Source organism: Lissotriton vulgaris, chromosome 1_1, assembly GCF_964263255.1.
Source record: "Lissotriton vulgaris chromosome 1_1, aLisVul1.2, whole genome shotgun sequence".
Taxonomy (NCBI): Eukaryota; Metazoa; Chordata; class Amphibia; order Caudata; family Salamandridae; genus Lissotriton; species Lissotriton vulgaris.
The window spans coordinates 1,900,951,463-1,900,966,500 of NC_141685.1; the positions used below are offsets into that span (position 1 = coordinate 1,900,951,463).

The 15,038-nt window shown below is 50.3% G+C and overlaps 1 protein-coding gene across 1 annotated transcript in view; it reads right to left on the bottom strand.

Moving 5' to 3' along the window:
• ADAMTS20 (ADAM metallopeptidase with thrombospondin type 1 motif 20) overlaps positions 1-15,038 on the bottom strand; it is a 1,033,120-nt gene that overhangs the window by 631,106 nt on the left and 386,976 nt on the right. Inside the window, exon 13 of the mRNA XM_086919514.1 lies at positions 947-1,042. Coding sequence (XP_086775640.1) covers positions 947-1,042 — 96 coding nt within the window. The remainder of the gene's footprint in view (positions 1-946; positions 1,043-15,038) is intronic.

Consider the following 15,038-nt stretch of genomic DNA (forward strand, 5'->3'; position numbering starts at 1 on the left):
ACACTGTCGAATAAAAACTCTGAATAAGCCTCACAGTAAAAAAGTAATAAAATATATCAAAACTGTATACTCAAACTATGCTAAAATAATTGTATTTATAATATTCAAATATTGTATGTTTTAAACCTAAATAGGATTTCTAAACATATAAAAAAATATATTCCTAACTTTACTCTTTTGCCCCATGATATTTTGGAACTCTCAATATTTTGACCATGATATAATGGTCAAACTATATTTTGGAGTTGCTATTCAGGTACCAGACCTCTAACAACGGCTCGGTGGGCCCTTCAGTGGCAGGCCCGGACTGGCCGTTGAGGGCACTGGGCAATTCCCCAGTGGGCCGCATGGTTGGGGGCCGGTTTTGGGCCCCTGGGGCCGTTTTTGTTACAGGGCCGTTATGCATTTGAGCAAAGACCGCTAGATTTAAGTGATATAGTTGAGTGACTTAAAGAAAAATTCAAACCAAACTGATAAAATCAGTTAGAATGTGTTCCATAACAATATAATTATGAACAAGATAGGCGATCTAGTTGGTCCATCCTCAGAAAGAGAAAGTAGAATTGCATATGTTTAAATGTTAATAGTGTATTAAGTGACTAGAGAATTGCATTGATCCAGAAGAGATTAATCAGGACTAAACATAAAAACACTATAAGAGAGTGAGATGTAATAACAAATTACATATATTTCTCAACTCATTTTTTTAAACAATTTCGAATCATATGTAAGTGACTATGATGATAAGTGCATTTTCGATCTCTAAATTGTCTTGTACAGCTTGGCCAGTTAACAACTACCTTGTGCAGTATTTAATCTGAGGTTAGAATGGAATGCCAAACTGTGGTGGGTGGGGCATCTATAATCATTTGTCTGCAACATTCTAGCCAGAAAGTAAAACTAAGGCATTTAAATACATGAAATGCTGTGTGCTGAGAATACTTACCAAGGTAGTTGTCATCATCGGTCTTTCCAGAGTAGCTGTGCTGGCGAATGTCTATGTTTGTTGACCCCGCTGGAATTCTTACCACAACATTATAACCTGTAAAATAATAAATCATAATTACTTACTTCTTTGTGAACTGAAATTTTACAAGTGTCCGTATCAGCCATACGTTCACATTTGCTGTATTATTTATGCTTTGAGTCTACGATAAAAGGAGAAAATGTAAGGGAATTAGGAAAGAAGATATATGATGTATCCATTATTTTCAGGGATAATTTTATGAACTTCAGTTTTACTGTTGAGCTACAGAAATAATATCTACTCTTAAGCTTTTCATTATCTGCCTAAATGTCCTGTCCTCATCTGTAAACAAGTTTATTTCAACTTCTCATTATACTCGAGGTCATTGGAAATATGCGATTCCGTGGCGTTGTCTTCATAATTATGTGTTTGCACATAATCCACCATCTGATGCATAATTTTCAGATTTAATTTAACTTAAATGGATCAAAACCTGCACCATGTACCAAAAACTTGGGGCCAGATGTAGGTAGGCATTTACCGGTCGGTAACGGCCGAATTCGGCCGTTACCGACCGGTAAATGCAATTTGAGATGTAGGGCCCTGTATTTTACAGAATCGGTAAATTTACCGATCGGTAAATTTACCGATTCTGTAAAATACCGAATCGGTATTTTTTCCGATTCGGTAAAATTGATATGTAGGTGGGACTCTTCTGAGTCCCACAAGCATTACAGAATCGGTATTTTACCATCAAATACTATTTGATGGTAAAATACCGATTCTGGTGTGCATGCACATGTGTGCATGCACACCTGTGCCATATGACAGGCAGACCTGCCCTTAGGGCAGGTATGCCTGCCACATGGCCCCCGAACCTTTTTTGGGGGTGCTAGAGGGTGTCAAAGTGACACCCCCTGCACCCTTGTCAGAATCTGTATTTACCGATTCGGTAAATACCGACCGGTAATGCCCCATTCATTCCTATGGGCTTCAAAGCCCATAGGAATGATTGGGGCATTACATGTCGGTATTTACCGAATCGGTAAATACAGATATTTACCGATTCGGTAAAAGGAACATCTGGATGTTCCTACATATCCACCCCTCAGATTTACCGATTTTTAATTACCGAATCGGTAAAATTCGGTAATTAAAAATCGGTAAATCTCATTTACCTACATCTGGCCCCTGGTCCCCAATCACACCTACATTGCAAAAATTAAAGGTCCAGCTTCACACTACTAAAGACCTGGGTAGGTAGCAATGAGGTGCAACTCTGACCAGACAGTAGTAGGAAGTGATGAAATACAGTGCCAGATTGTGCTGCATTATGTATAGGGTACACTGTTGTATATATAATGTATATATTGCAATTATAGGTCTTTTGTCTTTTGTTTATTGTATATATTTTGGCCACCTTGTCTTGTGATTCATAACATTGTCCTTCTTAAATTATATCATTTAATGACAACAGAAATAACTGTAAAAAACAGGATAATAAACTGTATCCTGTTTTGAAGTAGTCCATGCTTTATTGATTCCTCAGTACCGCTTATTCTACTTTTTCATCTCTGTGATGCTCCTTGCCCAGGTATGGGAGGGTAATTTCGGCAGAACCCCTGTTTATTACGTAGCATTATATTTCATGGTTTGCATTTTTTTCTTGTATTATTTTGTAAAGTCCTGAAATATAATATGGCCTTCTATTGCTGCATAACTCAAGTGGCCAGGATTACAATTATTAACACTTTCTTTCTTCAAGACATATTTGATTTCATCCCTCCAACATAGGACAAGAACGTTTTTGCCCAGGGAAAAACAATGTGGGGCTATTTTGGTGAGTTGGTAATATATCAGACTTAAAAAATGATGACACAGGGGCATGGTGTGGCGCTGGCGAAGATGGCCGCCTGACGAGAGAGAGCTCCACCGGGGCCGAACCCTAAAACACTTATAATCCGGTACATATCCTGCAGGAGTGACCCCGAAACAACCCCAGCGTTGGCAGAACGACGCCTGACCTGATCGCCTCAAAAATGTGGTCTGAAAAAGGAAATCTTGGGACTGTTCCTCAGCATGGAGGCGGTATCGTGACCGCGGTGAGCAGGCCGGCATGCCTTATTGCTTCTCCGCTCCCTGCCTCCCTCTACCACGCCCGGCAGCCCGCCATAGTCTGCCTCAGCAGCCGCGGTAGGGGAGCGGAAGCTCATAATCTCGTAGATCCCAGAGTCCGCTCTGCACACCGCAGGATTCTGGACAGGGGGGCGGATCGTGGCTCGGCCTTACACCACACTCTATGCTGCCCAGCTGTAAATGGTGAGCAGAACTGGGCAGCAGACTTCCTTTTAGTCTCCAATTCCCCACGCCCCCTCCCCCTCCGCCACGCACACTTCGACAGGCAGCACTCAAACAAAGAGCCCATACAGACGCGCACAGGAACTGCGGCGGTTGGGGGCGAGGGGCCCTGATCTCCCCTGTGAGCAGGGGCAATCAGCCCTTGAAAGGTGTACCGGAGGCACGTGAGATCCACCTTGGGGCGTACGCCCACCGCCAGCACCGGAGGCAGAACAGATTTACAGGGCACACTGGGTTGCTGTGCCTACGTAGGAGGCGGGTATTGGACAGAGCGGAAGGAAGGTCTAACATGTGGTTGGCAAGCGGTGGTGGCAGCCGGCATCCGGAAAAGTAATGGTGGTGCCTCCAGGGACCTGCGGGGAGTGCCCCATCCCCCGCCACATATACGCACTCGTCGTAACCATTGTGGGCGGCGGCTAAAGGGTGCTACATCTGATACAATCAGCAATTGAACACCCGGCCTGGACAGATTAAAATATTGGCAGAGAAGACACCACCACACTGTGGAACCACATTGGGGTGTTCTACAGCTGCGGAACCATCCCTCCGGTGAGTGGGCCAGATGTGTGTGCCCCCACAATGAAGCCCAAGGGTGGCACAGGGGTACAAACAAATAAACTCGACAAATATGCAGTTTCGAAGCAGGCTCCCCCAGACGAAGGAGCCTAGGGTGGCCAGATTGGAGACAACTAGCCATCTCTCACATCAATATTGGCGGCCATCCAGGTGCTGGGAGCCACGCTAGGAACAAAAATCGACAAGGTATCCATCGAAATGAACTTGTTAAGGGCCCACATGAATAAAACTGTGGACAAAGTCAAGGTGAAACAAACGTTCTGGAGCTTCAAACCTCCACCAAAAAGCTTGAGGAGCGGGTTCAGCAGCTAGTCCAGCAACACCATCAGATGGCTCTGAAACTCAAGGATCAGGAGGGGAGAGCCCGCTGCAACAACATAAGAGTGGTTGGGGTCCCGCAGGGCTTATGATGGCCGAGTGTGGACCTCTTCCTCAAAGATTCAATCCTCAACTACCTCAAACCGAAAAGGCACTCCTCCCTATTCACGATTGAGAGGGTGCACCGGGCACCGATTCCCAGGCCTAAACCCAGGCCTATAATCGCAAAAATCCTCAACTACAGGGACCACGACCCAATCCTACAGGCAGCCCAGACACAAGGGGGCCTACATAATGAAAATGCAATGGTCGATTTCTTCCCTGACTTTACAATTAAGGTCCAACAAAAACGGTGCTCCTTCGATGGGATCAAGAAGGTGCTAAGAGAAAGAGGGATCAAATACATCATGTTTTTCCCTGCAAAGCTCAAAATCATTTCAGACCGAAAATCATTGTTTCTCATGACTCCAACAGAGGTGCAAGACTGGTTGGATAAGGTGACCATGCAGGGATCAGCAGTGACAGCAGAAGACAACTGGAGAGACACCCACGCCCCTTCGCCGGGATCGGTGGATGGCAGATATGACATAGACAGGCGGAGTAAGCACTCGTGGAGAACGAGGTCCAGTAGCCCGGAGACACTAGCAGCCAACAGAGACTGAACAGACCTATGTTTTGTGGTGTTGGACTTATGGATCTGCCATTCTGCCCAAGCAAACTGTAATGTATAAAACTTTACTATGAGAAGGCGGGGCGGGGTATGTCTTGAGATGCTGGCCCTGCAAGACTTTGGGGTCCTCAACCTGACACTTTCCTTGGAGGGTGAGGGCAGGCCGGAGTCAGTACTAGCCCTTATTCCCCCGTAACTCTTGATCTGTTCCTGGGCGATAGGCCCTCTGCTAGTTGGGGATGTGGGTAGGTGTAAACCTACGTAGCAGGGTAGCAGGGAGGGGGGGGGTTGGTGTCAGGGGGTTCTATCTTCAGTTTTACTGCAAACTGGAAGTTGGGGTGGGGTGATGGGGGGTGATTATTGGTCATGCACAAAGATAATTTTTTTTACTTGGCAGTGTTACATGTTTCAAAGATTTGCTCGAAAAATTGTTTGTCAGAATGAGTACACAGTGGGAAAAGAGTCTAAAGATCCTAAGCTGGAACGTCAATTGGTTAGAGGACAAGATAAAATGAAGCATTGTTCTCCAACACATAAAACGCCACTCTCCAACGTCACCCTACTTCAAGAGACACACCTAATTGGTAAGGCACTAAACAGATGGGGATACATCTGGCATATGCCGGCTTCACATCCTGTTCATGAGGGGTGGGCATCCTACTTAAACATGCCTTCCCCCTCTCAGCATCAAGCACACCCGGACTGACTCATTGGGGTGTTACGCTGCGGTCTCGGAACACTGGGAAGGACACACCCTTACACTACTAGTAGTCTATATTCCCACCAGGTCTCCAAACCGAATCATACAAAGATTTTAGGGCGCTCATACTCTCCCTTCCTGAGGGGCAACTGGTACTGGGTGGGGACTTCAACGCAGTCATATCGTGCTCACTCAACCGACATCCACCACGAGAAATCAGCGCAGGGCACAACCGGCTCTCAAACTTCAGCCTCACGGACCTTTGGAGAATGCACCATTGTATTGTTGGTCTCCAACAATACACATTCTTCTCGGGATAGATTATATCCTTATGCCTATACAACAAAACACGATCACGCAAGACATCAGACACTTAGCAAGGGGCATTTCTGTTCATTCCCCTTTGTGGTTCCATCTAACAATTGGGGAAAAAAGGGTAGGCTGTGTAGCACCCATTAACCCTTGGTATCTCCACAACATAGAAATCAAAGCTGCACTCACCCGAACCCTCGCCCACTACTACAAGATAACGAGGGCACAGTTGACTCCCCTACCACCCTCTGGGAGGCATTTAAAATGGTAATTAGGGGCCACACCCTCTCGGCTATAGCTGGGTTGCGCAAAGAAAAAGATAAACTGATGACTTCTGTTGAAAATGACCTCCTTCGCCTCAAGGAGGCAGCAAAAGACAGAGAGAAACAGGCTGCTCTTCATAAATTGCAACTTAAGGTGGCTGAATACAAAGCAGTGGCAACTGACGCTGCCAAAATCGTCGCAAGGGACAGGGATGGACCCCTAAACGACCAAGGAGACAAAGCAGGCAAGCTGATGGCTTGGCTGGACAAAAAAGAAAGGGCGAAAAGGCTGGTACCAGAGCTCAAGAGTAGTTCTGGTATTATATTAACGGAACCCCATAACATAGTGCTTGAATTTGCTACCCACTTCAAACAAGTGTATAGGAGTTCGGAACTACCGGAGGAGGATTCCTCCGCACTATTTGCAGACATCCAATTGCCCATCCTCGCTGAACTCAGATAGGGAGGCATTATAGAATGCACTTACCAATGACAAACCGGCTACGGCGATTAGAGATCTCCGGCCGGGGAAAGCCTTGGGCCGAAACGGTCTGCCCATTGAACTTTATGAACTCAAGCCCGACAAACTGGCCCCTTTCCTTAAGAATATGTTTGAAGACTGTAAAGAACTGGGCATTTTCCCGCGAGATCAACGTATAGCCAAGCTGGTGGCCATACCTAAGGCAGGGAAACCGAAAGATGAGTGTACTTCTTATAGACCTATTTCCCTATTAAATGGTGTACCCAAAATCCTCGCTAAGCTACTGGCGAACCAGCTAAGGCAGGTAATAGACAAACTGGTTCATCCCGACCAATCGGGCTTTATACCACACCGAAATACTGCACTCAATTTGCGAAGACTTCATGGAGTACTGGGGCGTCAGGCCACCATCCAGGAAGTCGCAATAATGGTCTTGCTAGATGAAACAATAGCTTTCGACACTCTAGAATGGGCATATCTGATGGCGGTCCTTAAAAACTTGGGTTTCATCCCCAATTTTATCGGATGGGTGCGGCACCTTTACACAGAACCATGGGCCCAAGTGGTAGTAAACAATAACATTTCAGACGAGTTCACTCTCGGCAGGGGGACGAGGCAGGGATGCCCCCTCTCGCCCCTCTTTGCCCTGTCCCTCGAACCACTAGTGGCCTGGCCTGGATACGGAGGGATCCTTCCATCAGGGGACTTAAGTGCGCTGAGGGGTGGGAGGATTGAATTTCACTATATTCAGAAAACATCCTTCTATATCTTGCCTCCCCTCGGAAGTCAATGAGGGTGGTCCTGGATATTTTCACACATTTCGGGAGAAACTCAGGCTACAGAATTAACTCGAGCAAGTCGCTGTTATATGTCTTGCATGGAGACCCCCTCCTTCCTGCCAAGAGACTGCCTGATCCTGACAGCAACCAACGGATTCAAATATATGGGTATTTTCATCACAACTGATGCTAAAATTCGCTACGAACGGAATCTCCTCCCACCCCTGCAGAGGTTCAAATGAGACACTGCTACCTGGAAGATTCTGCCACTATCTCTACTGGCACAGGCAGCGCTTTTTAAAATGATGGCATTGCCTCATTTCCTATATGCCCTTTAGAACTTCCAGCCCCAGTTCCACCCAGGTTTTTTAAAGACATCAAACCCACCCAAAGAGACCTACTGTGGGACGGTAAACCACGCATATCACTTCACAAACTGAAGCTCGGTTGGTAAGACGGAGGTATAGCACTCCCTGATATTAAAAAATACTACTGGGGGGGCGTGGCCAAGATGGCGTCGGAGTAGGACGCTTCTCCGAGCCTCTCTGGCGCCGATCCAACGTAGCTTCTAATAGCTAAGTCCTGGGGGAGCGGACTGGCTCCAAAAGTGCGACGGAGGTCACCGGTGCATAGCGGAGTGGTCCGGTGCCGTCGGTGGAGCGGGGCGGCATTTGTGGCGGCCACAGGAGCAGCTGCGCTTTGAGGCCTAGAAGCCCCGGCCTCGCGTGGTTCAGAGGCCGGCTCAGGGGATCGCGGCGCCCGCTGTTGAGGAGGAAGGGCCCGCCTTCGTTCTCCCCTACGCCGGTCGAGAGAGGAGGAGCGCACCTTACCGGTGAGGAGGCAGATCTGGACGCCGGAGCACTCCGGGGGAGATCGGTGGTGCTGGCCTGAGGCGTGGAGGGGGACCCAGAGGCGACGGAGCACAGGAACACCGCAGTGTCCGCCCGAGGGGGCGGCCGGAGACGCCTGGGTGCTAGCGGAGGCTGCGCACGCCGAGGGCAGCTGGGGTGCGTCAGACCGACTATTGGGGGCCCCGCACTGGACACAGGAGGAGGCGTGTGGAGCCGGTACCGGCGGGGAGGGCCCGGCGGGTGGGCGGGGCCGAGCGCTGATTTGCCCGCTTCGTGGACGCAGCTTGAGTGATAGCTGCGGTAAACTTGACCGCCCGGCCCAAGCCTGCAGAGCAACGTGGTGCTGCGTGCTCCGGCCATTGGGTAGCATAAGGCACGAGTAGGCTGGACGCCTGCACTACTATGTGGGCCGCGTGAGCGGGCCGGAAACGCCTCGGAGTACAGATTGCGGCCTGGAGGGTGCGACGAAGGGACATTGAGAACGCGGACCCCGACTTTGGGTCGGAGGTGGAGTAAGCTGTGGTCGTTGGACCCTTGCATCGACTGTTCTGTGAGCGCACCCCGGCAGAGAACGTCGCGGGCCATTTTGTCTGGCCCACCCTGGTGTGACTGGTTGGCTATCGCCTGCGCCTGGGTTGGAGGAGGCTTCATTGACTTTCCATGCTCTACCTTCCTGGGCACGGACATCGGGGGATGGGTGCTCCTTGACCCCTTGGTGCGGAATACTCGCTAAAGATCTGCCACCTGGAGACTCGGCGACCGGGGAAGCTTTGTGGGGCTCCTGGATAGTGAGGAGGAGTTAGTTTGCTCAGTGGGGGACGTTGCCCTATCTGCGGACCCAGTGTTCCCACAGCTTCCTGGCCTTGAGTGTTTGAGGAGGGAAAAACACCCGGACTGAGTGCTGCCCGCCACGATGTCCAATACGCTGCGCAAGGGGCGTACAGGGAAGGATGGAGCATCTAAGTCCTCACAGCAACCAGCATCCCCTGGGGCCAGTGGCTCGTCGAAGCAATCGGACAATGAGGCCCCTGTAACCAAGGCTTTTATGTCTGAGCTTTTTGCCTCCATCAAGGAAGATATTTCTGAGCTTCGCGCGCAATTGGCGTCCGACCTCCGGGAAGTACGGAGAGATGTGGGTGGAATTGGCGAGAGGGTGGCGACCCTGGAGGACCATGATTTGAGTGTAGCTAATGATGTGCACCTGCTGCAGCAAGATGTCATCCGTCTCACAGAACAGAATTTGGATTTACAGACCCACGCAGAGGATTTGGAAAACCGGTCCCGAAGGAACAACATCCGCATCAGAGCAGTGCCGTGGGATGGTGAAGCGGGCGACCTGCGTGGCTACGTTCAGGAGTTGTTTTTGCAGATTTTGGACGAGGAGGATGTGCGAGAAATTAAGATGGACAGAGTACATAGAGTGGGGTTGCCCAGGCGAGAAGGGGGGCCCCCTCCTAACATCCTCGTCTGTGTGCATGATTTCCAAGTGAAAGAACGTATCCTCCGTAAAGCCAGGTCCATCACATCACTGCAATTCAGGGACCACCGCCCTCAGCTTTATCAGGACTTAGCAGCCTCTATGCTACAGAAGAAAAGGGAGTTTCGTCCAGTGACTTCCTTCCTGCGGGACCGCAACATCGCCTACTCCTGGGGTTACCCCTTCCGGATCATCTTCCGATGGCAGAATCGGCTGGCACAGATTCGCTCTCTACAGGTGGAGAAGGACCTCTTGGGCTTGAACGACGTCACGCCTTCCCGGGGAGCGAGCACATCCCCATCTCGGAGACGCAATCGCTCCTCATCCTGGCACAGAGTAGGTGCATCCCCGGACCGGCGGCGACCGGATCGCAATACTAGCTTGCAGGAAAGGGGTACTGCGGTAGCTTCGGTGGCCTCAGCAACCTTGGCGGATTCCCAACAAAGCTCCGGAGCGGCGTGACACCTGACCTAAAGGCGGATCGGCGCTGGAGGGGTGTCGACCCTTCGGTCTTGGGGTATGAATGTACTTTTGGAGGAGACACCCCGGACCGTGGTGTGGGGGTCACGAAGTTGGTCCCCCTACCCCACTTCCAGTCTGGAAGGTCCTTCAAGAACTTTGGACAACTGGAACTGATGAGTATTATCTTCAATTTTAATGTTTCGAGTTTTTTCTTCCTGTTGTATCTTCCTTTACATGGGGGGTCGGGAGTTGGGGGGTTTGGGGTAAAGGATGTGGGGAGGCTCCGTGGTGGTGACGAGGGGGGTCTGTTGAATGGTTGGATGATGTTGTGTGTAAATGCTCCTGGTGGGTGTGGTCTGGGGGGAGTTGCTGTCAAGACTGTTGCAGGCTGGTGGAGGGCTGGGGGATACATAGGGGGAGACATGGTTGGCCCACTGATGTTACCTCCGACTGGAGGGCTCCCGAGAACGGGGGAGGTAACTCGTGAGAGGGCTGCTGAGAGTCCCGGGGTTCTGTTGTATTATGCCGGTTAGCATAGGGACTTGGAATGTCAAGGGTATGAACTCACCGCAAAAGAGGCAGAAGGTTTGGAAGTATGCGGTTGATCACCAGCTGGACATTGTGGAGTTATAAGAAACTCATTCGGCACGGAAGGATGAGTTGCACCTGCGGCACAGGGCATATCCCATTATACATAGATCCTCTGCTGCCACGAAACATAGAGGGGTGGCCCTCCTTTTCCGCACTGCACTCCATTTCCAACCTGTAGAGGTGCGCAATGATAAGGATGGCCGATGGTTGATGGTAAAGGGGCTTGTTCAGGGGTGGCTGTGCACCTTTGTTGTAGTATATCTTCCCAACTCTGGTCAAAATAAATATTTACAAAGCTTGTTGCAAAAAATTGGGGATTTTGCAGAGGGGAACCTGTTTCTATTGGGGAATTTTAATTTGGTGTGGGATAAGGAGATGGACAGCTCGGGGGGTCACAGGGCGGGCACGCAGCAGCAGGCGGTGGAGGAGCTGGGGCTGATTGATGGGTGGCGATTTTTTCATCCTACCTCAAAGGACTACACATTTTTCTCCCATGTACACCACTCCTACTCCCGTTCAGATCACATTTTTTTCGGCCAATCACTGCGCGGAGATGTCGTGGATGCCGCCATCCTTCCAATATCCGTTTCGGATCATAGCTTGCTGGTGCTTAGCCTCCATTGGTCGTCGTCCGGTGCAGGACAGCAGAAGTGGTACTTCCCGGCATCGGTGATCAGGGACGATACCTCCAATAAAGCTTTGCGGCTTTCCATTAAGGAATTCTTTGAGCTTAATCCCCCGTCGGACACATCGTTCTCGAACACGTGGGACGCCTTTAAGGCCTCAACAGGGGCACGTGTCTGGGTCTTAATGCGCAACTCAATAGAATACGACGGAAGGACCGCAAGGCCCTAGAGGCTGAGGTGGTCGACCCCGAACAGGCCCACAAGCTCAATCCCTCGAGAGTGACCCTCCGTCCATTGACTGCGGTGAGGGGGAAGTTGAGGGCTCACTACACCAACAGGGCTGAACTCACGCTCTTGAGACTGGGGCAACAATCCTATTCCTGTGGGAACAAGGTGGGCAGGCATCTGGCGCGTCAATTACGCGATAGGAGGGAGTGAGAATATATAGGAGGTATTAGAGATGCAGCGGGTGTACTGCAGCATCGGGACAAAACGAAGGCCGATATTTTTGGCCGCTATTATGCTGACCTTTACACGGGGGATAGACTAGGAGCGGAGGCCCAAAAGGAGTATTTGCGACGCCTACCCCTACCCCAGATATCTAAAGAGTGGACTGAGTTGCTGGAGGCGCCAATCTCTAGGGAGGAGGTCCTTGAGGCCATTAAAAACTTGAAGTTACACAAGGCACCGGGGCCGGATGGTTATACCGCTGTTTTCTATAAATCGTACGCTGCTGAGATATGTGACTTCCTTAGTGTCTCTTTTTAACGATATGGCAATGTCCGGGTCTTCTGCGGGGTCTCTGGCGGAGGCGGTGATCACGGTCCTGCCGAAACCGGGGAAGGATCTCGCGCACTGTGCATCTTTCCGCCCCATAGCACTACTCAATATAGACGCTAAATTGTATTCAGCAATCCTGGCGCGCCGATTACAAGATTTGATGCCGGCGATCATACACCCTGATCAATCCGGTTTTAAAAGGGCGCCAGACCCACGATAACACTCGCAGAGTGGTTCATTTAATTGCAAAGGCGGACAGGTTCCGCATCCCGGCAGTACTTGTGGGTCTGGACGCGGAAAAGGCCTTCGACCGGGTGGACTGGGGCTTCCTGTTTAACACGCTATCGGCCTTTGGATTCTCGGGAAACTTTATCACCATGGTGAGGGCGAATTTCTGCAGTCCCAGATCGAGAGTGGTGGTGAATGGCCAGATGTCAGCATTTTTCCCGCACTCGAGGGGCACCAGGCAGGGCTGCCCCCTCTCTCCCTTGCTGTTCGCGCTCAGCATTAAACCTCTAGCGATGGCGGTGAGAGAACATGAGGGGGTGCGAGGCTTACCGTTCACAGGAGAGCAACATAAGATCACGCTATTCGCGGACGACATCTTATTTTCTGTAGCGGACCCGGAACATTCATTGCCCTGTGTTAGGGAGCTCCTGCTAGAATATGAAGAAGTGGCGGGCTTCAAGGTGAACTATAGCAAGTCATACATTTTGAAGTTGACTCTCTCGAAGGCGGAAATGGACCAAGTACGGACACTGACACCTCTAGCCTGGGCCACTGGTTCAATTGTTTACCTGGGAGTCCACTTGACCCCGACGGTAGGCAAATTATTCTCGGCCAACTTCCCACCCCTTCTAGCAAAGACCCGAGCTGAATTGGAGAGATGGAAGCCCAAATTCCTGTCATGGTTGGGAAGGATACATGCAATTAAGATGGTTCTTCTTCCTAAATATCTGTATTTATTCCAGGCTTTGCCCATTCCCTTAGACAGCAATTACTTTCGGCAACTCAAGACACACATACTGCGATTTATTTGGCAGGGGGGCCGAGATCGCCTATCCTTTGCAGTTCTACGCCGGCCTAGATTGGAGGGCGGAGTGGGGCTTCCGGATTTCCAACTTTACTACAAGGCGGCCTAATTGAGGGTTCTGGTGGAATGGTCGCAGCAACTGTCAGAAAAACATTGGCTGCACATGGACCGGAGTGTGGCTGGCCGGTCGATATCGGGCCTGGCCTGGAAGCCGAAGAGGGACCGTCCCTTGAACGCTTATATCAGTACCCCCACAGGTACCACATTGAAGGTCTGGGATACCTTGGCCGCGGATGAGCGGTGGACAACATTCCCCTCTCCGTTTACACCCTTACATTTCAATCCGGCCTTTCCACTAGCGCTTAGAGAGGGGGCTTTTGACGCCTGGAGGGAGGGTGGCTGTAGGGCATTGACCCACCTGTTTCATGGGCCAGACCCCCTTACTTTTGCTAACTGTGTGCGGGACGATCAGGTACCGCAATCCGATCGGTATCGGCACGTACAGTTGTTGCACTGGGCCACATCTCCGGGGATACTGGAGGCAGCCACGAGACCTCCCACGCCGTTCGAAGCTTTTTTACTGCGGACGTCTACCATGAAGGGCGTTATCTCCTTCCTTTATCAATTGTTGCTTAAATCTGAAATGGCGCCTAGGCAACGCTATATGGAACAGTGGGAGGAGATGGTGGGAAGAGATGTCACCGATAATGAATGGTCGGCACTTTGGCGGGATATGACCCAATTTAATCACTCGCTCCATCTGAGGGAAGCACATTTGAAGACTCTCACGCAATGGTATCTATGCCCAACCAGGCTCCACCGCATATATCCAGCGACTTCCGATAAATGCTGGAGGGGATGTGGACTCCTAGGGGACTTCCGCCATATCTGGTGGGACTGCCCAGTGATCCGGCCCTATTGGGAGGAAATCCTCTCACATGTCAAGGATATCCTCCGATATCCTATAGAGGACTCTATAGCCTCTGTACTGTTGGGCCTGCGTGATCCTGGCCTTGAACATCAAACGCGAGCTGACAAAAAGATTCTGTGGCTTTGCCTGGGGGTGGCCAAACTCACGTTGGCGGCGGCATGGAAGCGGAAGGAGGCACCAGCAATCTCTCTATGGCACGCTCGACTGTGGAAGCTCTTGAGCTTGGAAAGAATGGCGGACATCTTCCTCGGTAATTATAAGAACTTTACGCACATATGGGGACCCTTAGTTGCCTTTCTATCTAAGGGCTTACCATCGGCTGTGTGCCCAGCATCTTTGAGATCTCTACATCTCTTCCAAGTTTAGTGCGGACTTATGAATGAATGTGTTCTGTGTGTGTCACCACCATGGGGGGGCAGTTGGGAGGGGGGAATGGGAGTTCTATTTTCCCCCTTTTTTTTCCTTTTGGGCTACTGAGGTGCACGACATTGTCAGTAGGTACATCTGACTTGGCTACGCAGGTTCCTGGGCCTGATTGCTTTGGAACTTAATTTGTCTGCACTGTTTGGCACCGATGGTTGGTTGCATGATCTAGTGATTTACTACTCTTTGATTGTATCCTGTGCTGTCGGACTAGACTTGTCTCTGCGGTGTGACAACGCCATCATTTTGCTTTGAATCGATCCCCCTGCGTGGGGAAATATGCGGCACCTCAGTGCTCCTTCCTGTGTTTCCTTTTGTTCTATGCAAAATAAAAAATGTACAACAAAAAAAAAAATACTACTGGGCGGCACATCTTTCAGCCATCAACCAATGCACCTGCCGCAGTGGGGGCGACCCAGGTTACAGGATGGACAAATGGG